Genomic DNA, 22,795 nt, shown 5'->3' with positions numbered 1-22,795 from the left:
AGCCCATGTGGTGTAGGTACACCCACAGTGCTGTTAGGAAGGGAGTTTCAGGATTTTGACCCAGTGACAGTGAAGGAACGGTGATATATTTCCAAGTCAGGATGGTGAGTGGCTTGGAGGGGAACTTGCAGGTGGTGATGTTCCAAAAAGTACACAAAATGTTTCTGTTAGGCCAGTGACACAGTGGTTAAGCATTTTGCCTCACAGGTTTTGATCAAAGTTCGAATTTCAGAAGAGATTACACTGAACGTGGTGCCGTGTAAATGCTACGGTAGCAGATTGTTGTGGAGTTTCATTCTGGCTCGCTAATATTTGAGTTGGCCACTCAAGAGTGCAGCCCATATCAGTTGGCCAGCATTCCTGTTGGCAGCCACGAGCCCCCTGGTGTACACTGCTCTTAAGTAGCATTTGAAACATTGGTTTGAGAGACATTAGGATACTTCAACAACAGGGAATTTTTTTTGGTCAAAGTCAGTTAAACAACAGAACTAACTTTGCAGTGACATTAAAATCCACCGTTAATTTACTCACTTGTTTACCATCTTTTCCAGGAGGGCCCGGTGGGCCTCTTGGCCCTGGTAGACTAGGCTCTACAGGATTAACTTCCCTCACTGCGGGCACGCCGGGAGAACCAGGGATTCCAGGTTCACCTTTGTCCCCCTTGGATCCAGGTGATCCCAGTCCATTTTCACCCTGTAGATAAATCAACAAAACTCTTTAAATAAAACAAGGGTTAAAAGATCCACTAAGCAGAAACAACAGTAAAGATAATTTAAAAGTTTGATAGATCAGTACATTTACCATCTTGTATTGTGTTGTACCGCTTAGTACCTTAGAATTATAGAACCCCCATAATACAGTGGGGGAGGGGGGGATAGACTCAGAAATCGGCAGCCTGCCTGCCATATTCAAATAAGTAATCAAGGGCTAAATGGACTTGTTACCAGGCCAATTGACCCTGATAATATGCTGCCCAAGCCCTAAAATGTTTGATAAAAACAAAAAAACTGCGGATGCTGGAAATCTAAAACAAAAACAGAATTACCTGGAAAAACTCAGCAGCTCTGGCAGCATCGGCGGAGAAGAAAAGAGTTGACGTTTCGAGTCCTCATGACCCTTCGACAGAACTTGAGTTCGAGTCCAAGAAAGAGTTGAAATATAAGCTGGTTTAAGGTGTGTGTGTGGGGGGCGGAGAGATTTGCCCTGGGCAGCCAGCCGGGAGCAGGAAGCCCGAGTTTTTAAATGGAACCTTCAAAGGGCGGGAAGGAAGAGGAATGGTTCACTGTTCGGGAGCTGGCCTTTGCGGATTGGGGTTGGGGGGGGAGGGGCATCCCTAGGATTGATTACCTCTTTCTTCCTTACCATCCCAGCCTTAAACCCAACCCCATCCCCACCCACTTGGCCCCCCCTCCCTGACTAGCTGAAACCCTCTCTGCATAAGGTCCTGGGCTTACCAGCTGCTGGGACTAATGGAGCTGCCAATCCAGTGTGACTGTGTCACATGAGATGGGACATTTTTTATTTTTCAGAAAAAAGTTTTTAATTCGTTTGTAAAAGCTTTAGGAAACCTCATCCCGCTTGTGGATGAGGTTCCCTAAAAAATGTAAAGGCCGCCTGGCCTTTTTGCCTGCCCGCCAACCATTAGGTTGAACAGGCAGCGTAAAATTCAAGTTAATTACCTGGTTAATGGCCTTAATAGGCCTTTCAATTATCAGCGGGCACGTGAAATATCGCATGAATTCGCGATAACGTTGGGACACACGCCCATTTGATTGCTGGATAAGGCAAATGTGAAAGGGGTTAACACTAAAAAAGTATTTTTAAAGTCTTGAGCTCAACAACAGCCTGCATTTATGTAATGCCTTTGAAGTAAAGAAAACACATTCCAAGAAGCTCCACAAAAGCCAAATGGAAAAATGATCTTCGAGCCAAGAAAGTAGGCCTTCAGAGGGATTAGTCAAAGAGGTGCTTTTTCCAGCTGGTCTTAAAGGAAGAGAGAGGGAGTTGGGGAAATGAAGAGACTTAGAAAGGGAATTCCTGAGTCTGCGACTAGGCAGTTGAAAGCACAGCCGCTACTGGTGGGACGAAGGGAGGGAGAATGCACAAGAGGAATGGAGAGTTTGGGGATGGTCGTAGGGCTAGAGATTACAGAGGTAGGGAGAGTTGAGACCATTAAGGGATTTAAACACAAAATGAGAATTTTGAACTTGATGAATCAGTGGACTGGGACTAGACCTGGGAACAGAGGAGTGAATGGAACTTGCTGCAAATAGGGGCAGCAAAATTTGGATGAGTTTCATGAGGTGGGAACTGGGCAGCCAACAGGAGGAACAACATTGAAATAGTCGATAAAAGCAAAATACCACGGATGCTGGAACTCTGAAAACAGAAAATGCTGGAAAAACTCAGCAGGTCTAGCAGCATATATGGAGAGAGAAACAGAGTTAATATTTCGAGTCCATATGACCCTTTTTCTCTCCACAGATGCTGCTAGACCTGCTGAGTTTTTCCAGCATTTTGTGTTTTTGTTTGTGATTGAAATAGTCGAGTCTGGAGTTAAGCATTGGTGACGGTTTCAGACAGCGGCAGAACCAGGCAATTGAATAGATGGTGTTTGTGATGGAGAGCACGTGGAATAAGAAACTCAGTGCAAGATCAGATAGGATTGTGAACACGGTTCAGCCTAAGGCTGTGGCTGGCGAGGATGGAAACTGGGGGCAACAATGCTGAGTTTGTGGTTTCAGTTTCCCCTAAATTTAGCTGGAGATATTCATGGTTCATTCAAGGTCGATTATTTGAGAAGCAGTCTGACAACACAGAGACAGTGGTGGGCTAGAGAGAGGTAGTGGGGAGACAGAGCTGGATGTCATCAATGCACACATAGATGCTGAACCCATACCTGCAGATTATATCACCAAGGGACAGTATGTAGATGAGGAAGAGGAAGGAAAATATCCTGAGGAACTCTAGAGGTTATAGCATGGGAAGATAAGCCATTGCCGGGGAAAATGAATGTTCTTTACATTGCACTACCAGATTTCAGTATGCTTCAAACACATTTAAGTTTATTAGGTTTCATTAAAGGTGATCCTACATGTCCAGCAGGAAGCTGCACTCACAGGGGTCAGAGTATTGTTGTACAGAATGCTCCTGTGATATATCAGCTCATTTTTCAGGACATTTAATCATAAAATAACATCCTGTAGCCTCTGTAGCAATAGGTATCCTTGTCTTAATTATATAACAATGGAAATGTTCCCTCCACTCTTGCATGACACCTGCACAGAAAATGCTGCACCATTCAGCCTCTTTACTGGTGAATGCCTGTTGGTAGTCTATGCTGCTGATACATGTGCAAGCACTTCATCACATCCCAGTGCTCCCAGCGGAAGCTATACCCAACCAAAGAATTCCATTTGCTCAATACGGAGCGCGCTCTTCATAGGAGTGCATCTTACCTACCTGTCTAAACAATCTAAAGCAGAGGATAGTCAAGCTTTAAGAATGCCTAAGCTTGTAAGGGTACTGCTAGAATTCAACCAGCTAAATTCACAGAACCTGTCAGCAAAACAGACTATAATTTTCCCATTGATTGTCCATTCAGGGCTACTCTACTTCTTAGACTATTGGTTTAGCAGGAGCTAAACAGGAAGAATCACAGCTCTCATTATCAGGACACTGCTCCAGGTTCTGTTAGCTGGCCAAGCGGCTGATTGATTGTCAATGGTACTCAGGAGTGCCATGGGGTGCCGAGCTCAGGTAAAAAATCAACCCAAGTATTTCACGGATCTTCCTTTGAGTTACCATCTCCAGGCAGGCCATTGTGGAGGCACATCCATCCCAAAGAGGCTTTGCCCAACTCATCCCCAAAGAGAATGATCACTCATTGGTCAACAGGCAACTGATAAGCCTGTGTTTGAGGTCTCACTTATGGGCATTCAGCACCGGGACACTGCTACGAGCAGTGTTTAATTATGTTACTTAAATGCCACTACACCATGATCTCTCTCTCCCTAACTGTTAGCAGGAGCCTTGCTATGACCCAAATGATCCCAGATGCAGGAAAGTGGGTCATTTCAAGCTGGGGTCAGAGAGGGAGGTCCGTAGTGCCCACTACTCCTCCACCCCAAGGAGGAGAACCTCATTCAACACATCTTCCATCAATTTCCCATACCCTTTATTTTTTCATTTCCAGCCAACAATATTCTTTATTTAAACATCCTGCCCCCTGAAGCTTTTATAACCAAGCTAATTATTTCCTTAGATTTGCATCTTTGCACAATGTATATTTCTTTAAAACAAATTTAGACTGGCAGTTGTAGAGTGAGGACTGGTTTTGTTTGCAGAGTCGCCCTGTCTTGATAACCACAGCAAGTTAACTCGTCGTTTCCCACTGTTATGTCGAAGAAAACACTCAGGTTTGTTGTTTTATTTTCTGACCCTGCAGACTAGGGGCTCTCCACCTTTTTGCTTCTGTGGCTGCCCCCTCCAGTATTAAAAAAAATTCTACAGGCCCCTTTATAATGCAAAACAAATATATTTTCTGCATAAAAATTATATAACTAAACATATATATTTAATTTTACCTTTGTCTTGTTTGCTTAATGTGAAACTAAATGGAGAGCAAAACTTCCAGATATGAAAATACCGTCCTAATCAGCCCAAAATAAATGTGCTGGATCAGACAGCACACTAGAAAATGGACTCCATCCCATGGAATCGTGCACAGAGTCGACTGTTTTTCAGGCAGTGTCTGAGCTGCGTAGGGCATGGCTGCCTTTGTGACAGAGCATGAAGGGTTCATGGGAGATCCAGTGTGGCCAATGTTTAACATATTCCAGATATCTGTGCGTCAACAGCACCTACATGATTGCTCCCAGCATGCCACTGCCTCATGTCACAAAGCCAGCAGTGCACTGATTAGACAATATTATTGTATCTCAAAGAGAAAGTCAGACATTTCGGCCCTTTTTCTTCTTAGGCTCAAGAGGATTTTTTGAACCAGGCCCTATTTATATTTAAAACTGCTTTAGTGTCATTTTAATCTCAAAATGAATTTAGTTCCTCTTTAGTTCTCGGCATCTTATTTTTAATCCCCTTCATTGCCAGCCACAGCAGGAGGATGCTATAGTGGTGATTCATCCCCTCTCAACCAACATCTGAACCTCTGACACATCAGCCAGGGAGGCTGCGGGTGGCCTACAGTGATTGAGAGGGGGAAGGATGTGCAGAGCATGCTGGCCTCCACTGTGTGGCTCAGCTTCAACGCTGCACTGTGGGTAGAAGACCAGGCTATAGTGGTGTGGCTGTCATGGGGAGGCGGCAGCCTGAATCTTGCAAATGGAGCCTTTGCAAATGGCACAGATGCGGTGGGGAGGACAATGTGCCTAGGTTTTTGGCACAGTAGAGAACAAAGTCATTTTTTGGTGTTTTATTACAATACTTTGACATATTCTCACCGAGACCTGCTCTGCATATCATATTCCTTTTAATTAATTTTTAAGTCAAAGCATAGGTCACATTAAATATTGAATACTTTCCACGATTGGAGGATCTCAAACATTCTGTGCCTGAAGTGCATGAATAGTTCATTGAGTTGCAACTTGAATTTTTACAGTTCTAAGATGAAATAATAGTGCTGTGGGTCCAATGTTTCCTTGGGCCCCAATTGTTTACACTGATTAATGCTCGTTTTGAGTTTGGGCCTATGCACTTGTTTACACTGATTAGCCAAGTGGTTATGGTACTGGGCTTGCAACCCCAAGTTCAAGAGTTCAAATCTCACAATGGCAAACTATGAAACAATGTAACTTCATCTGAAACAAATGGAAACGTGTTTGTACTCGAAAGAATTACATCTTCTCAGCAGCTTGGCCTAAATAGCCAAGTGGTTATGGTACTGGGTTTGTAACCCCAAGATCAAGAGTTCAAATCTCACAATGGCAAACTATGAAACAATGTAACTTCATCTGAATAGGAACAGATGGAAACGTGTTTGTACTCGAAAGAGTTACACTGATTAATGCTTGTTTTGAGTTTGGGCATATTCACTTGAGTTTATGCGGACAGTCAATGTTTCTCGAAGAACAACAAAACGCCCGCAACACCTGGGCTCCACTGCGGAGGACAGTCCAGATCTTAGATCCATTAGATACTGGATTTCTGTCTGGACCAGGGACCCCAGACACCTACATGGTCCTAACACAATCTCTAGCACAGTCGGCAGGAACAGCTTTTGTGTCACCTGCCCATAGTTCATGCCGAGAGGCCTGAGTCATTCTGAGGCCTTGTTTCTATACTGCTGGCAAGACATGAGCACAGATTTGGTGCTAACTGGCAAGCTACTGGAAGGGGGACTGCAGTGATGCCAGAAGGCAGCTCACCGCCACCTTCTCAAGGGCGATTAGGGATGGGCAACAAATGCTGGCCCAGCCAGCGAAGCCCACATTGCATGGAAGAAGAAAAAACTGCATGATTCACACATCAATACCTCAAGGTTGTGTCATGGGTCTAGGCATGACAGAGCGTGCTACAAATATGCTTCTACATGCAACTGGCAGGCAGCTACACAACCGCCGGTAAACCCTAATGATGTGTGACAATATCTGTAATTAGGAAAGCAGCAGCAGCAGCTCAAATCAGGGAATACGGGCTAAACTGATTCAAACACATGCCCACTTGGCTGTGAGTGTCATCTTTTTTTGAACTCTTTGGAAAGTGTAGCAATCTTGGAGTTGGTCCTTTTTCCCATTTATGGCAAGCTCTGTTGCTCACTCCATGCGTGAAACTAACTTCCGTTCTTTGTCAAACTTGAGTAATAAAAACTTGAGTAGTAAAAAGAAACACAGAAGGTTAGCATGCAGGTGCAGCAAATAATTAAGGAGTAAATGGAATTTTGGCCTGTATTGCTAGGGGGTTGGAGTTTAAAAATAGGGAAGTCTTGTTACAACTGTACTGGGTGTTGGTGAGGCTGCACCTGAAGTACTGTGTACAGTTTTGGTCCCCGTATTTAAGAAAGGATATACTGGCATTGGAGGCAGTTAAAAAGAGATTCACTGAGCTGATTCCTGGGATAAAGGGGTTGACTTATCAAGAACAGCTAAACAGGTTAGGCCTTTATTCATTAGAATTTAGGAGAATGAGGGGTGATCTTATTGAAATGTACAAGATTCTGAGGGGGCTTGACAGGGTAGATGTTGAGAAGATGTTTCCACTAGTGGGGGAATCTCAAACTAGGGGAAATGGTTACAGAGTAATGGGACACTCATTTAAAGTTGAGGTGTGAAGGAATTTCTTCTCTCAGAAGGTAGCGAATGTCTGGAATTCTCTACCTCAGGGAGTTGTGGAGGCTAGATCAATGAAAGTATTTTAAGAGGAGGAAAATAGATTTTTTAAATATCGGGGCGTTGAGGGCTATGAGGAGCTGGCACAAAAGAGGAGTTGAGGCCTAGGGCAAATCAGCCATGATCTTATTGAATGGTGGGGCAGGCTTGAGGGGCTGAATGACCTCCTCCTGCTCCTATTTCTTACATTCTTATGAATGGTCCTTACTCTGGAACTTAACTTATGACCCAAAGAAATACAGGAAAGTAAACTGTGAGGCGGATGCAAAGAGAATGCAAAAGGATTTAGAGGGTTAAGTGAATGGCCAAGAAGAAATATCACATGGACAAATGTGAAGGTGTCCACTTTGGTAGGAAAAATAGAAAGGCCTAATATTTTTTGATGGAGAGAGACTGGGAAATGTTGATATTCAGAGAGATCTGGATGTCCTTGTACACAAACCAAAGGATGCCAACATGCAGGTACAGCGGGAAATTAAGAAAGCAAATAATTTCTTAGCTTTTATTGCAAAGGAATTGAAGTATAGGAGTTAGGTAGTCTTCCTGCAATTATATAGGGCTTTGGTGAGGCCACATCCGGAGTATTGTGTGCAGTTTTATTCAAAGAAGGATGTATTTCCCGAGAGGGAGTTCAACAAAGATTCACTGATCCATGAGATGGAAGGATTGTCCTATGAAGAGAGATTGAGCAGGTTTGGCCTCTGTTCCATGGAATTCCCTGCTCAAAGCTCACATGTATCTTATAACTTCACTGTTTCCTACAGTGCATCTTGCCAGACACCAATCCGCCCACTTTGAAGCTAGCTGTGATTCGCTTGGGAGAAACGTAAGATTCACCGCAGATTAAAAGCTTAGCTAATTCCCAATCATCTCGCAGCACGGAGACTGGGCCAGAATCTTCCAGCCCTCACTGCTCCCCATGGCGGGTTCCCCTGCACTACTAAAATCTCGGTTCACACCGGCTGGCCAGAAGATCCCGATGGCGCGAGGGGCTGGAAAATTCTGGCCAGGATCACAAGCAAAGTACTGAAAAGTTGTTTGACTTAGTAAAAAGCCAAGGATATACAGTCAGCTCTCAGCGTGAGGGTATTAAACGTTGCTGTTATGTATCTGATAGCTGGGATTGCCTGCTGGTGTCAACCAGAAGTGGTAACACTCTTACCTCAGACTCAGAAAGTCGGGGTTCAAGCTCCATGCTAGAGACTTGCATACACAATCTAGGCTGACACTGTAGTGCAGTACTGAGGGAGTGCTGCATTGCCAGAGGTGTCATTTCTTGGATGCAATGTTAAACCACGGATTATTTTTCCTCTCAATTGGGTGTCTAAGATTCTAAGGCATTATGTGAAGAAGCTCAGGGGAGTTCTCCTTAGACTTCTGGCCAAAAGTTATTCCTCGCTAATGGATGTGAGAGTTGGACTCTGAAGAAAGAGGATGAGGGGAGCTTTTGAAATGTGGTTCTGCTGAGTTTGCTCAGAATCAGCTGAATGGACAGAAAGACGAATGAGTGGGTTAGATCAAGAGTAGAAGATCAGGAGTCAAAGGTGTTGCCAAGTGCAGTTAGAGAGAGAAAGTTAGCCAAGTACAGACATTGGAAACAAAGACCCAAGAGACTTGTCCAGGCAACAATAGAAGGAGAAACTGAAGGTAAAAATGGATGAGGATGAAGAAGAATTGGATGGGTGGATGGCATAGAGACGTGGACTGAGGGAGGCTTGAAAAAAGCCAGGGGAGAAGGAAGGCAATGCCAACGGTCCCAATAAGGCTATGGTGAAAAAGAACGAATGAATTTCAGTTACAATATTGCTTTCCATTATCTCATGGTACATCTGTCTCATTGCTGTTAGTGGGAGCTTGCTGTATGCAAACAGGCTACTGTGTTTACTACATTACAACAGTGACTACACTTCAAAAAGTATCTCATTCACGATAAAGCGCTTTGGGTCTTCAGGCTGAGGAAACATGTAAATGTAAGTTTGTCCTTTCTAAGGCCTCAAGGCTACCCTTTTCCTGTAGTCAGTTATTCTCCTCCAATGAAACTTGGTCTGTTGCCTGTGATCTTTCTCTCCCTCACCAATTTTCTCCATCTAGTCTTTCCCCTCAGCCCAGCACCTGAAGTTGCTGCAGAAACACAGTTGCACGGCTGACAAGCAACAGCTGCTACAAAGTCACCATTACTCATGGGTAAATCTTAATGATGAGCATTGTTGGTTTATGTCCTTAGCTGATGACTGTCCAAACATATTCTTTCAAAAGGGGCCACTGGCATGGCTGGGGCCTAGCACACACCATTCAAGTTTAATTCCACAGCGATTACAAGGGTAGGGCTGCCTGCACTCAAACCTGCTGGGCTCCACTTCTATTTTTCTCCTGCAGCACCTGACATTGGGGGTGGTGAGGAAAAATGAATGCAAGAATCAGCCCCTCATTAAATTCATACAGGATACAACTAAAGTAGAGGATTCCACCGTAGCCCACTGTAGATTATCACTGATGCTGTCAGGCAGCCCTTTGAATCCTCACCCCGTGGTTGTAGATTAGGAATGCTACTCTTATACCTTCACCAACAGCATTTTTTATTCATCAAAGAGAGTTATGTATAACTTGGGAGATTGATAAATTTCTGTTGTTAGCTTCAGAGGATTGGGAGGAGCACAAACGGAACAAGCCAATGCCCTTGCTTCATGTCAATGAACTGTGAGACTCGACTGTTGCATTGACAAGCCAAGCTGAGCCTCAGGGTCTTCTGTCTGCATGACTTCCCTAGAGTATCAATGCAACTGATCAAACTGTCTCGCTTTAAATAACACCATGTGATCTCCATGAAGATATATTGATCACATAGATTGAAAACTGTTTCCTTGAATAGTTTCTCAGAGTATTCCATCTTAGTTGACCTTCTTCGAACATAAGGAGTATTGATGACAGCAAGTAATGGGTTGGCATCAAGCATCATGTATAGGGCTGGATGGAGAAAGAGTAAGAAAGAAAGTACTTGAGTTTATATAGCACCATTCACATCCTCAGGATGCCCAAAGCACCTCACTGCACAGTCACTGTTATAAAATAGAGAAGTGTAACAGCCAATTTATGCACAGCAAGCTCCCATAGAGGGCAATGAGAAAAATGACCAGATCATCATTTTCAGTGACGTTGGATGAGGGATAAATATGGCCAGGACACTGGAGAAACCTCCCTGCTCTTCATTGAATGCTGCCATGGGACCTTTTATTGTCAGCTGAGAAGGTAGTCAGAGCCATGGTTTAATGATTCATCCAAAAGATGGCACTTATAACAGTGCAGCACTCCCTCAATACTGGAGCAGCAGCCTAGATTTTGTGCTCAAGTCTCAGGATGGGACTTGAACCCACAACCATCTGACTGAGAGATGAGAATGCAACCACTGAGCTAAAGGCATCAAAGGCAAAGACATGATGTGGTGGACTGAGGCACAGACATTGACTGCGTTGGAGAAGGCAAGATCTAGTATATTGGCACTGACGCCCTACATCTGCTTGAAAAATTTTGAATTTTTAAAAAAATGTCAGTGCCAATTTTTTGCTTGTCTAAAAAGAGTAATATACAATGAGAAAAATTCAGGAGTATCTGTAATTTTGTTGCTGAATTATCTCTTACTATAACATTCTTTCACGACACTGAAAGATAATATATTTCTGGGATGCAGCATCCACTGCCACGAGAGGGAGCTCCATCCAGTAGTTACAGTGAGGCCTTAACTAGACTCTGAGAGCCTCCAGCAGGAGAACATTGGTATTACAGCATAATATTCAATGTAGCTATTAGTACCTGACCCTTTTTATTTTTAAAATGCCAACATCATATTCCTAAGGAAAAGAATGCCCAACAGCATGAGAATCGTTTGGAATCAGTGCAATAATCTCTGCAGTAATGCTCAATTTATTAAGGTTGAAGCAGAAGAAAGCCCTATGAGCATTGCTTGCACTGTGCTTTGTCCTACCATTTGAGCCATGAGGGAGGTGCTTGGGTCTGTCAGGGATCCACGTTCTAGTGACTAGATCCACAGGCTGGAAGTAAAAAGGGGTGAGTCTAAAACATTACCATTTATGATTCACTGCTGCTTGCCAATTAGAGGAAAAGTGAGTATGTAAGATCATATAGCGCATTTCAGCAACGTCCCAAAGCACTTCACAGTCAATGAGGCACTTTTAAAGTCTAGTCACTGGTGTAAAGTAAGAAAAGCTGCAGCCAATTTGCGCACCGTAAGCTCCCACAAACATTAGCCAACTGTCTAATCTGTTTTAGTCGGGGGATAAATATTGGCCAAGGCACCGAGAGAGCTTCCCTACTCCTAGTTGAATTAGTGCTGTGGGATTTTTGATGTCAAAGAAAACTTATACAATTTTTTGATTTGCTCCTGGATGGTTCGCAGCCATGTCCAGGAGATTAGTCTTCAGGATAAAAACCGTACCTGGCCACCCTAATAGTGATTTAGAATATGAGCAGTCATCAGGAAAGGCACATTAGGCCTAACACGCCTGTACAACTGGCTGCTGGCTCCTATGGCAAATGTTGATTCATTGAACTCCTAGCAACGAGAGCTGGACCTGTTATGGCTGCGGACAGATTCTCTCATACAAAGGAAGGTAACTCGTAATGTTAGTCAGGGCCAGGCTAATCTCCCTCATTAGTTTTGATCACCTATAGGGATGAAGAGGAATTTTACAGTCTTTTCCCCCCTTGAAAGGGTTGGGTTTTTATCAGGCTTTGCCCTCTCCCAAAAGATTACATGGTTCCGGGTGGGGAGTGTGATGCCTAAGATATCACAACTGTACAGAACAGGCGGGACCAGTACGCTTTTACCTGGGCACCATTTTTCATTTGTACAACTGCCCTTTTCGAAAAGAGCAACCATACCTGTCCATCATCCCATCTTACTGCTAACCTTACTGTTTAATGAGTTATGTCTACAAAAGTGAAGTATCCTCTCTCCTCTCTCCAAACTGTTCCCATGAAGCACAACAGACAGGCGAGGACTAGACATTTGATAGCTTTTTGGTCTTAACACTGAGCTCAGTAACTTTAGGTCTTAACACAAATGCTGGTACCCGAGGATGGCTGCGTCAGAGCCAGTGGGAATGGAGGATGTGAGGGCTGCTGTCCAATCGGTACACAGCTACTAGGATGGTCTGCACATCCTGTAACCATCTGCACCTCCTCTGGACCCATATTATCTTTCTTCACACATTCCATTCCCAACCACTTTTGCCTTCCATTATCACTTTTGTCATTTCATAATTTCTGCCCTCCGCTTCTCCTTTGTTCTTCCCCTGCACACCACCCCCACCACTTTCCCCTGGCTTTGCACTTACTTAAAAGCTGTTCATTCCTTTACATCTTCCAGTTCTGATGAAAGGTCATCGACCTGAAACGTTAACTCTGTTTTCCACCCTCATAGATGCTGCCGGAGCTGTTGAGTGTTTCCAGTATTTTTTGTTTTTATTATAGTTGTCTCTTTAACCTGTTTATGTTTCAACCTCGGACTGTGTATCACAGTGCAACATGTAAACGGTGTCACTAGACTTTACTGAGCAGATTTTACAAATCGCAGTCCAAGTGCAGAGCTTAGCTTGCCAGCAGTTTCATATCTACTTCATTTGAATATATGGTATTAAACATCCACATACCTTACTTCCTGGCTCACCCTTTTCACCCTAAACAGGAAGAGAACAATTCTTGTCAGCTGTAAAATCCCATCAGGTCAGCAAGTGTATACACAACATGATGTACATTACCTGTAACTAACGTCAGAAATGGACCCTGACTGCAAACGAAAGGCCTAAAAGTAGGGACAGAGACCCTCGCACAGAGAGACCCTTGTACAGGGTGACTTTAGTACAAAGAGACCCTCATAGAGAGACCCTTGTGCAGCAAAGTGACCATACAGCAAGGTCTTCACATGCAGCGAGACCCTCATAGAGAGCCCCTCATTTAGAGAGTCCCTCATACTGAGGCCCTCATAAAGACCCCCACAGAGACCCTCATATAGAGAGCCCCTCACACAGAGACATCCTCATACCGAGAGACCTTCATACTGAGAGACCCTTGTACAAGGAAATGCTTGTACAATGCACTAATTATATGAAGATTTTCACTCCATTCATTTTCATAGGATAAATGCTGCACACTGTGCTCCCGTTATCTGTGTTAAGTGGATGAGGCCCATCTCCTTCACTCCACCTTTGGGAAATCATTCCTCTGTTTATCTATAAAACATCATTTAATTTACCATTTCATAAACTCAGCTGCATCATTTAATCTTCATATGAGGTGATTTTTTTTGTCATTAAATCCTTTCCATTTATGTCTAAAACCCCCTATTGAATGATTTAGGGTCTAGCTGTTTGGGTTAACGTTCCACTATATACTTCAATTATATCCTCTCGACAGTCACCCAGTTTGGATTATCATTTTCTGAAATGTGTGAGTTGTTGTATTATCTCTAGCCCCTTGCTGTCTGAGCAAATAACATTATGATCAACTCCTACACAATCCACGAATATCCCATCAGCTGAATCACTCAAGAAATGGAGTGTATGGATCTCACTTGACCCTCTCAACATACTGGCTTTCCTCCCACTCCCCCTCGTTTGGAATATCTTATTCTCTATGTTCTCAGTTTTGTTTCAGTGTTTTTAAGACAGCTTCACAAAGGCAACTAGGAATGCACAATAAATATTAACCTTGCCACCTACATCCACATACTGAAAAATGTTAAAGAAATGTTTAGATTCTCTTTAAAGAGGATTAAACTGATATATTGTGTATATTAGGGGCCGACTCTTAATGGCCTCAGGGCAACCATGGGATGGGCAACAAATGCTGGCTTACCAGTGACACTCAAATCCTGACAATGAGCAATGATTAGAGGAGAGGATGCAGAGGAGGTTCACCAGGATGTTGCCTAGGATGAAACATTTAAGTTATGAAGAGAGGTTGGATAGACTTGGGTTGTTTTCGTTGGAGCAGAGAAGACTGAGGGGCGACCTGATCGAAGTGTACAAGATTATGAGGGGCATGGACAGGGTGGATAGGGAGCAGCTGTTCCCCTTAGTTGAAGGGTCAGTCATGAGGGGACACAAGTTCAAGGTGAGGGTCAGAAGGTTTAGGGGGGATATGAGGAAAAACTTTTTTACCCAAAGGGTGGTGACGGTCTGGAATGCGCTGCCTGGGAGGGTGGTGGAGGCAGGTTGCCTCACATCCTTTAAAAAGTACCTGGATGAGCACTTGGCACGTCATAACATTCAAGGCTATGGGCCAAGTGCTGGTAAATGGGATTAGGTAGGTAGGTCAGGTGTTTCTCACGTGTCGGTGCAGACTCGATGGGCTGAAGGGCCTTTTCTGCACTGTATGATTCTGTGATTAACAGCATTATGACTGTTTTTTTCCTAAGAAGTTACCATTTCTAAATATTTGTTCCATGTGTTTTTTAGCCAAAATTACACCTGCCGACTCACTGGTTCTTAATTTATACACAAAAGATGAACAAATTAGTAAAGAGAACACATCTGAACATGCTGTTTCAGTTACAAAAACAAATTATTGCAGAAAATAGTATTAGCTCCAGTACATGCCAATGCACGGCTTCTTTTTATTAAAGTTTGAGTTTTAAATTGTGTAAAAATCAATCCCATTTCATTCTGGAGTTCAACAGAAAAACTTTAACGTCATTCCTACATGGGTTCATGTGAAATTCATCAAAAACAGACTCTTGTAGATATTATTTTTATACAATAACAGATACGCAACATTTGCAAAACAACACCATGCCAATCCCCAGAAAACCAAATTGATTGTTGTAAACTGAGTGCAGTTGGCGGGGGAAATGGAAAATTCACTTTCACATGTGGAGAGAGGAATAGAGGGCGAGTCAAACATGGTCAGCGAGGTGAGAAAAATATTACACAATATCAGGGTGAGGGGAACCGTGAGACATGTGTATTGTTAATCTGATGGGCATGGAAAGAGCATCGCAGTTGGGAGGGGACACAATTTGAAGGATATTCAAAGACAGTTTGAAAGAAGAAAGGACTTTAATTGATTTCAGGACATCTCAAAGCATTTTACAACCAATGAAATACTTTTGAAATATAGTCATTGTTGTAAAGTCGGAAAGGTGGCAGCCAATTTGCAAACAGAAAGGTCCCTCAGATACCAATCAGCTTAGGACCAGATAATCTGCAGTCATGGGATTAAGGGATAAAATTGGCCAGGACATCAGGATGAATTCCTCTGCTCTTCTTCCAATTGGGCTGTGGGAGCTTTTATGTCCAGCTTAGTGGGACAGACGGGGCCTCAGTTTAACATCTAATTTGAAAGATGGCACCTCTGACAGGGCAGCATTCCATCACTACTGCACTATTGTGCCAACTTAGATTATGTGCTCAAGTTTTTTGTGGTGGGGCTTGAACACACACCTTTTGACTCCGAGAAGAGAATGCTATCACTGAATGATGGCTGACAGAGTCCAAGAACAAAGTTGTGGGCAAAAAGCAATGAAAAACACATAAATGGTAAGAAATTAACAAAATAGAGGAACACAGTGACATACCGGTGAAGATACAAAGATACTTAAATGTGGTAGTACAGGCAGGAGAGGCCATAAAAAGGCTAATGATATGTGCTTTATATTTAGAACCTATTGAATATCAAAAGGAAATAGTGTTGCATTTGTGAAAGACATGGGTTAAACTACATTTGGAGTATTGCATACAGTTCTGGCCACTCTATTATGGGCAGGTTTGTAAAATCATGGAAAGGGTATGGCCAAGATTCACCAGGAACAAAAGGTTAAAGTTAAGACTCGGGGCAGAATTTTTCGCTCGGTATGTGGGCGCGCGCCAGGGGCATGTTCGAGCGTAAAATAGCGTGCGATGACATCAGTCGCACCTTCGCCCGATATTTCAGTCAGCTGGACTCAGAAGCCTGCCCGCCAACAATTAAGAGGGCTGCTAAGCCCATTAACGGTGCAATTAGCTGGGATGTTTTGCTGCCCTTCCAACGTTATGGTTGGCGGGCAGGCGGATTGGCCAGGCGGCCTTTGCATTTCTCAGGAAACCTCATCCAAGGGCGGGATGAGGTTTCCGATATAAATTTAAAAAATGAAACGTTTGCACAGAATTTTCATCATCCATATTTCCGGCGGCTGATTCTGGTGGGCGGGCATTTTTTCCTGGTCTTTAAAATATTTATTTTTTTGTATTTAAATTCTTTAGCTCCATGAGGCAGCTTTCTGCCTTCATTCCGCACCCCCATGCACCTGCGCTGACTTCAGCCCTTGTCCTCCTCCCACCCCCAAACCAGGCAGTGCTGATCGTATCAGAGCACGCTTCACGCCGGCTGGCCGTTAATTGACCAACCAGCGTGAAATTGCGGTCGGGTGCCGATCACGGTTGGTGGTCCGTTTCCCGGCCACTCCCAGGACCGCCGAGCTGAAAATTCAGGCCTCGGTGAACTGGGCCTTTTTTTATTGGAATTGAGAAAGTTAAAAGGGAAACTTAATAGGTGTTTTCAAACTTATTACTCGTTTTGGAAGACAAAATAATGCAAATTGTTTTCAATGGTTGATGAATTTTTAAACAAGACAGCTGAGAATGAGGATTCCTACTCGAAGAATGAAGGAGCAGGTTGGAAGAAATATTTCCTCACAGAGGGGAAATCCGAATATGGGATGTTTTATCACAAGAGGCTTTTGGGGTAAAGACTGTAAAATCATTTAAAAAAGGAATTAGGTAAAAATTTGAAGAATAAAAATATAAAAGAAAAGGGGGTTAGGGTAATGGGATTAGACAGTACCATTGAAGATATGATGGGCCAAGTGGCCTCCTTGTATACTGTAATTTATAACTCTATATGCGGAAGCAACAACTCTAGGTCACTGAGCATGCCAATGCTAAAAGCTTCTGGGAGGTAAATGAAAGTTATGGTGTGAACTGAGCTTGCCTGGCACCACATGACTGTAAACCTCAGCTATAGAGCGGAGGCACTGATTGGGAATATTTTAACATAAAAGGTTAGAGCTAGCTTTATCCTTTCTTAATTAACTCATAATTTATCCTTTCTTAATTAAAAAAGGCCCAGTTCACCGAGGCCTGAATTTTCAGCTCGGCGGTCCTGGGAGTGGCCGGGAAACGGACCGCCAACCGCGATCGGCCCCCGACCACAATTTCACACTGGTTGGTCAATTAACGGTCTGCTAAACTCCAATAAAATTACTTCTGTAGCAAGTGGGAGATTAGTATCATGTAATATAAATCAAGGTCAATGCAGTCTTATGGATTAGTTTCAATCACTTAAAGAGGAATTTTTCAGATTTTTGTCCTCTAATTGGCTTGGGCCTTTAGTCTGTTTTCTTCATCCCTCCCTGGGATGGCGGTATGGGTGGATAACATAGTGATATATTGTGATGCGCAAGGCAGCACAAGAGTATGGAACAGGTTGGATGGATAACTGGTCTTTTTCTGTCCATTATCTTAGTTTGTTCGAGCACTGAGAACTTCTGTCTCTTACTAGAGAAAACGAACTTCCATCATGGCTACTGTCCAATTGCCAATCACAACAAAGCTGTGTCTCCATTCCTTGTAACCAGATTCAGAACTATGCATGTTTTGATGAGTTGGATTTATTTCTTAAGATCCCACATCCAATGAGTTATGACAAGTTTCTGGTAAAGACACACTAACAATACTGCCCATTATTAGCAATGCATTTATCCACATCAGCTGATAACCCTTCCTAACAGCATGCTGTACGCCTTGTGGCAGCCAGGCCTTTTCCTGATAATCTGGAGTTTAGCTCTGTGGAGCCAACTCATTTCAAAACTTCTCAGTTCCCAAACAAATGTTAAAAGCAATCTGCTTTAATAAAAATCAGGGCTATGATGTCTCTCCTGCCCACCAGTTATGAGTCATAAGCAATCTTGTTCAACTAATCCTCGGGTTAATGATTTACCTTGGCTCCTTCCTCGCTGTAAAGGACTTCACTTCCAGATCCGATTTCTCCTTTAGGTCCTGGCGGGCTCTGGTCATCCTTTGCACCTCTTTGGCCAGGAGACCCTAGGCACAAGACCGATTCAGTAAATTAACATTAAAACTTGCTTAAGATTGTGCAAAGGTTAAAACATTCGTTCTGATGCCATGGTGATTTTTTTTTGGTAAATTATATTTTATTCCAAAATATTGAGCAAAGTAATCCCCCAGTGTAAGTGATCCCACTGCTGCTTTTGTTGGTACACAGCAGCATCATTCGGATTGAATTGGAACAGGCTGCAGGAAGAAATTATATAGACAGCATGTTTGAATTTCAAAGCTTCCCCTCCTATGTCCAAAGATGGATTTGATGCCAGTTTCTGAAGAGAGCACTCCCTATGACACTCATGTTGGTCCTTCTATTCCACCAGCCTGGGATCCCTGAGGCTCTCGAGTGAGGTTGCCAATGTAATGCCAAAGTTAAGCCAGCTTCTGTGCTATGGGCCAACCAACCAACAGGATGTGGAGTTAGACTGCCCAAACTCATTTCACATAGGGTCCTTACAGGAGACAGGGAGAGAGAGAGACGGAGAAAGAGAAAAGGAATTCACTATTCAAGGTGAGGTCTGACCAGGGCACTGCACTGTTTGAGCATCACTTCTTTTGATTTGTGCTCCACTGGTTTGCTTCTGTACTTCAACATCCCCATTATCTTTGTTGATTGCTGCTCTCCATTGGTTGGACATGTTGGGCTAGAGACTGGTCTATGTTGCCCGTTACTGAGGCTTGTGGTGCTCACTGAGTGTGGGCCATGCCACCGCCCGCTTCTTGCACAGCTTGCATGGTACAAGAACAGAAGAAGGGCACTGCTGTGTGTGCGGGAACTGAGTGAATGGGCTGATGTGATGCCAAGATTCAAAACTTTGTTGACAAAAGTCCAGCCCATGAATTTACGCGACACTCATCAAAGACCAGGCATGCAGCTACAAGGCCTGAACCTGAACTAATTAAAGGGCCACTCCACAAGCTGAAGGTGAAGTGGTTATCACTGACTTCTCTTCAGACACAGTTGGTCAGAGCTCTGTGCTGGGTTCCTGGAGGTGTGTTTGTCAGTCTGGGAATACAACCAAGGATGACAGATGACTATCTGACCCAAGTATGGGGGCAGTTTATTCATTGCCTCCCGATCTGCAACATAACCAGGGAATGGGTTGGGGAACGCCGATAGGCCATTCTCTACACGTGGGAGGGAACAGGAGGAATGAATGGAAGCAGAGGGAAGCATAATAGAATCTGTGTAAATGGACACAGTGGATTGACATCCTGCTTCCAATTCGAATATCTTCCTATCCCAATCTGAATCCACCAATTACCATCCTCACATCCATTTAACTATGCAGTGTTCCTCCTGTGGCTGTAAGATGGCTGGTAGAAGGCTGCTGACTTTCACTGGGAGATGGTCTTGTAGGATGTCCTTGAGTAGCACTGGATCTTGAAGACCTGGCTTTGGACTGCACCACATCTGCATGGATGGCGGCAATCTGGGCAGGTTGGCTGAGAGGCAACAGCAAAGGCACTGACAGACCAGCCACAGTAAGAGCACAAATGCTGTCATCCTACGAACATACAAATTAGGAGCAGGAGTAGGTCATTTGGCCTCTCGAGCTTACTCCCCCATTCAATAAGATCATGGCCGATCTGATTGTGCCCTCAACTCCACATTCCCGCCTACCCCCGATCTTATTTGGCTCCCTTGTTAATCAAGAATCTATCTACCTCTGCCTTAAAATTATTCAATGACCCAGCCTCCATTGCTCTTTGGGGAACACAGTTCCAAAGACTCATGACCCTCTGAGAGAAAAACATTCTCCTCATCTCCATCCTTAATGGGAGACCCCTTAATTTTTAAACTGTGACCCTTAGTTCTAGCCCCTACCAGAAGGGGATACATCCTTCTAGCATCCATTTGCCTAATCACTTGCTGCACCTGCATACTAACTTTTTTGTGATTCATGTACCAGGACACCCAGATCCCTCTGTACCACTGAGTTCTGTAATCTCTCCCCATTTAAATAATATTCTGCTTTTCAGTCAAGTCCCCTCAGAATCTTAAATGCTTCAATAAGATCACAGAAGATCACTTCTCATTCTTCCAAACTCCAATGGATACAGGCCCAACTTGCCCAACCTTTCCTCATAAGATAATCACCACCCCCACCACCGCATCCCCACCCCCCCGCCCCGTCCCCCCCACCCCCATACCCCCATATCCCAGATATCAGTCAAGTGATTCGTCACTGAACTGTTTCCAATGCATTTGTATCCATCCTTAAATAAGGAGATCAAAACTGTACACAGTATTCCAGATGTGGTCTCACTGACGCCCTGTACATTTGTAGCAAAATATCCCTACTTTTATATTCCATTCCTCTTGCAATAAACAATAACATTCCATTTGCCTAATTACTTGCTGTATCTGCATACTAACTTCTTGTGATTCATATACCAGGACACCCAGATCCCTCTGTACCACTGAGTTCTGCAATCTCTCGCCATGTAAATAATACTCTGCTTTTCTAGTCTTCCTGTCAAAGTGAACAAGTTCACATTTTCCTACATTATACTCCAGCTACCAAATTTTTGCCCACTCACTTAACCCTTGTCCCTTTGTAGACTCCTTATGTCCTCTCTGCAACTTACTGTCCTAACCATCCTGATAGAAGAAGGCAGGGTCAGGCTCCACAGAACCACTGTCACCCCCAGGAGACAGCTGGAGCACAGGTTGCTGGACTCTTGTGAGAGCCTCATTGCCCATTTAAGCACTTAGGTCTGCAGCCATGATGGCAGCAGTCTGGGCCTGCATGGTAGCAGCCATGGATCCCATAGCCTCCATCTGAGTTTCTACCACTGCAGTGAGCTATCAGGATGATTCTGTCTGTGATGCAGTGGAAGCTGAGACAGCGATCACCAGATGCTCCATCGTGGGTCGACCCACCAGTGCTATCATGATGTTGGCCACCACTTGCACACTGGAAAAGATGGGATCAAGGTTTAGCATGATGCCCTCTGTCATGTTGGAGCTGGACTCCTCCATGCTCCTAGACAGAGACAGGGGTCTGTCTGGCAGGCCTCTCAATGCCCCAAGCAATACAGTGTGGATGTTCATCAGTGTTCTCCTGTGTGCCGCCCCATTGAAGTCCTCAGCTGAGTCCCCTACAGCAGTACAGGTCTGTGACCTTGCCCATGGAGGAGCTGGCACATGAGTTACCCTTCCCTCCCTGGTGTGGCTGCAGCCCAGCCCTGCCCGATGACTCCCCATGTATCAATCCTGCTTCTGTACTAGTCTTTAAGGTTCTTAAGGTGCCAGTATGAGCTGGAGGCTGCCAGTATAAGATCAATTGACTGTGCATATCATCACTTTCTTGGGATAACCCTTCTCCTTTCTCCTGCATTTACTGAGGTTGTCCAGGTGGCAGATCTTCTGCATCTGAGCACATACAAGCAGAGACTGGAATGAGGGAAGGGGGGAGGGGAGGAAAGCAGGAGTTCTACGGTCAAACCATCATTAGCTTCCGCTTGATGCCACATCTGAGGATGAGGATTAGAAAGGAGGATGTCACTTATTGCCATCCTGCACAGCCTCCACTCTGTCAGATGCCATGGGCTGTCTTCTCTCTGGCCCCAGGATGTATAGAACCATCTCCACCAGGCAGCTCAGGGGATGTAGTCATGGGGCTTCCCCCCAACTCTGGTATTCTGCCTCTCTTACTCTTTCTCATGTTGTGGGAAATGTTCTCCTGCAAGAGAGAGGGCGGTGTCAGCGATCGTGTAGTGTTGTGCTTGGAAGATGTGCCTCCCATGACTGAAATGCTGGCGGTATGGAGCAGGGAGAGGTGAGTGTGATTCTGATAGTATTGCTAGATGTGTGTAGATGAGGTGAAGTATGTGAATGTTAGGCGTGACTCCTGAGTGCCAGAAAAGCTGCTAGATGAGTGATGAGGGTGTGGTACATTGAGCAGAGTGAGAGGTTGTGTAGGAGATGTACTGTGAGGATGCATTCACTTACCTTAACCACCCGTGTGAGGTCACTGTATTCCTTCCTGCACTGCTGCCACGCCTGTGCTGCCAGATTCTGGACATTCACCTTCCGGGATGACGTGCTCCTATTCCCTCTGGGGAGATTCCTTCCCACCTGCAAAAACATTGTCCCTCTCCTGGAGTTCACCTCAGTCACCAAGCATCGTGTGCAGCGTCACTGAAGTGAGAGGCCACTCCCATGCCTGCTGAGATATCCTTTCAATGCTTCCAAAGGATTTTCCATCAGCCATGATTTCACATGTGCAGTGTCCCTTTAATAGACTGAGAGCCTTTAAGAGGAGTAGGTTTCCTGGAGCATGTGTTAGCTAAGGGATGCTGCTGGGCACCCCTGTTGTGCGGAGGGTGCAG

At 44.3% G+C, this 22,795-nt stretch overlaps 1 protein-coding gene across 4 annotated transcripts in view; it reads right to left on the bottom strand.

Moving 5' to 3' along the window:
* The window catches only part of LOC121279055 (collagen alpha-1(XVIII) chain-like), a 539,532-nt gene that overhangs the window by 171,033 nt on the left and 345,704 nt on the right, over positions 1 to 22,795 (bottom strand). For all 4 annotated transcript variants that reach the window (XM_041189891.1, XM_041189890.1, XM_041189889.1 and 1 more), the window contains 3 exons: positions 18,333 to 18,436; positions 13,010 to 13,036; positions 532 to 693 (listed from right to left, as the gene is read on the bottom strand). In XM_041189891.1, the coding sequence (XP_041045825.1) occupies positions 532 to 693; positions 13,010 to 13,036; positions 18,333 to 18,436 (293 nt within the window). The remainder of the gene's footprint in view (positions 1 to 531; positions 694 to 13,009; positions 13,037 to 18,332; positions 18,437 to 22,795) is intronic.

Source organism: Carcharodon carcharias, chromosome 6 (assembly GCF_017639515.1).
Source record: "Carcharodon carcharias isolate sCarCar2 chromosome 6, sCarCar2.pri, whole genome shotgun sequence".
Taxonomy (NCBI): domain Eukaryota; kingdom Metazoa; phylum Chordata; class Chondrichthyes; order Lamniformes; family Lamnidae; genus Carcharodon; species Carcharodon carcharias.
The sequence above is the reverse complement of the archived record's forward strand: the minus strand, read 5'-3'. Positions and strand labels throughout refer to the sequence as shown.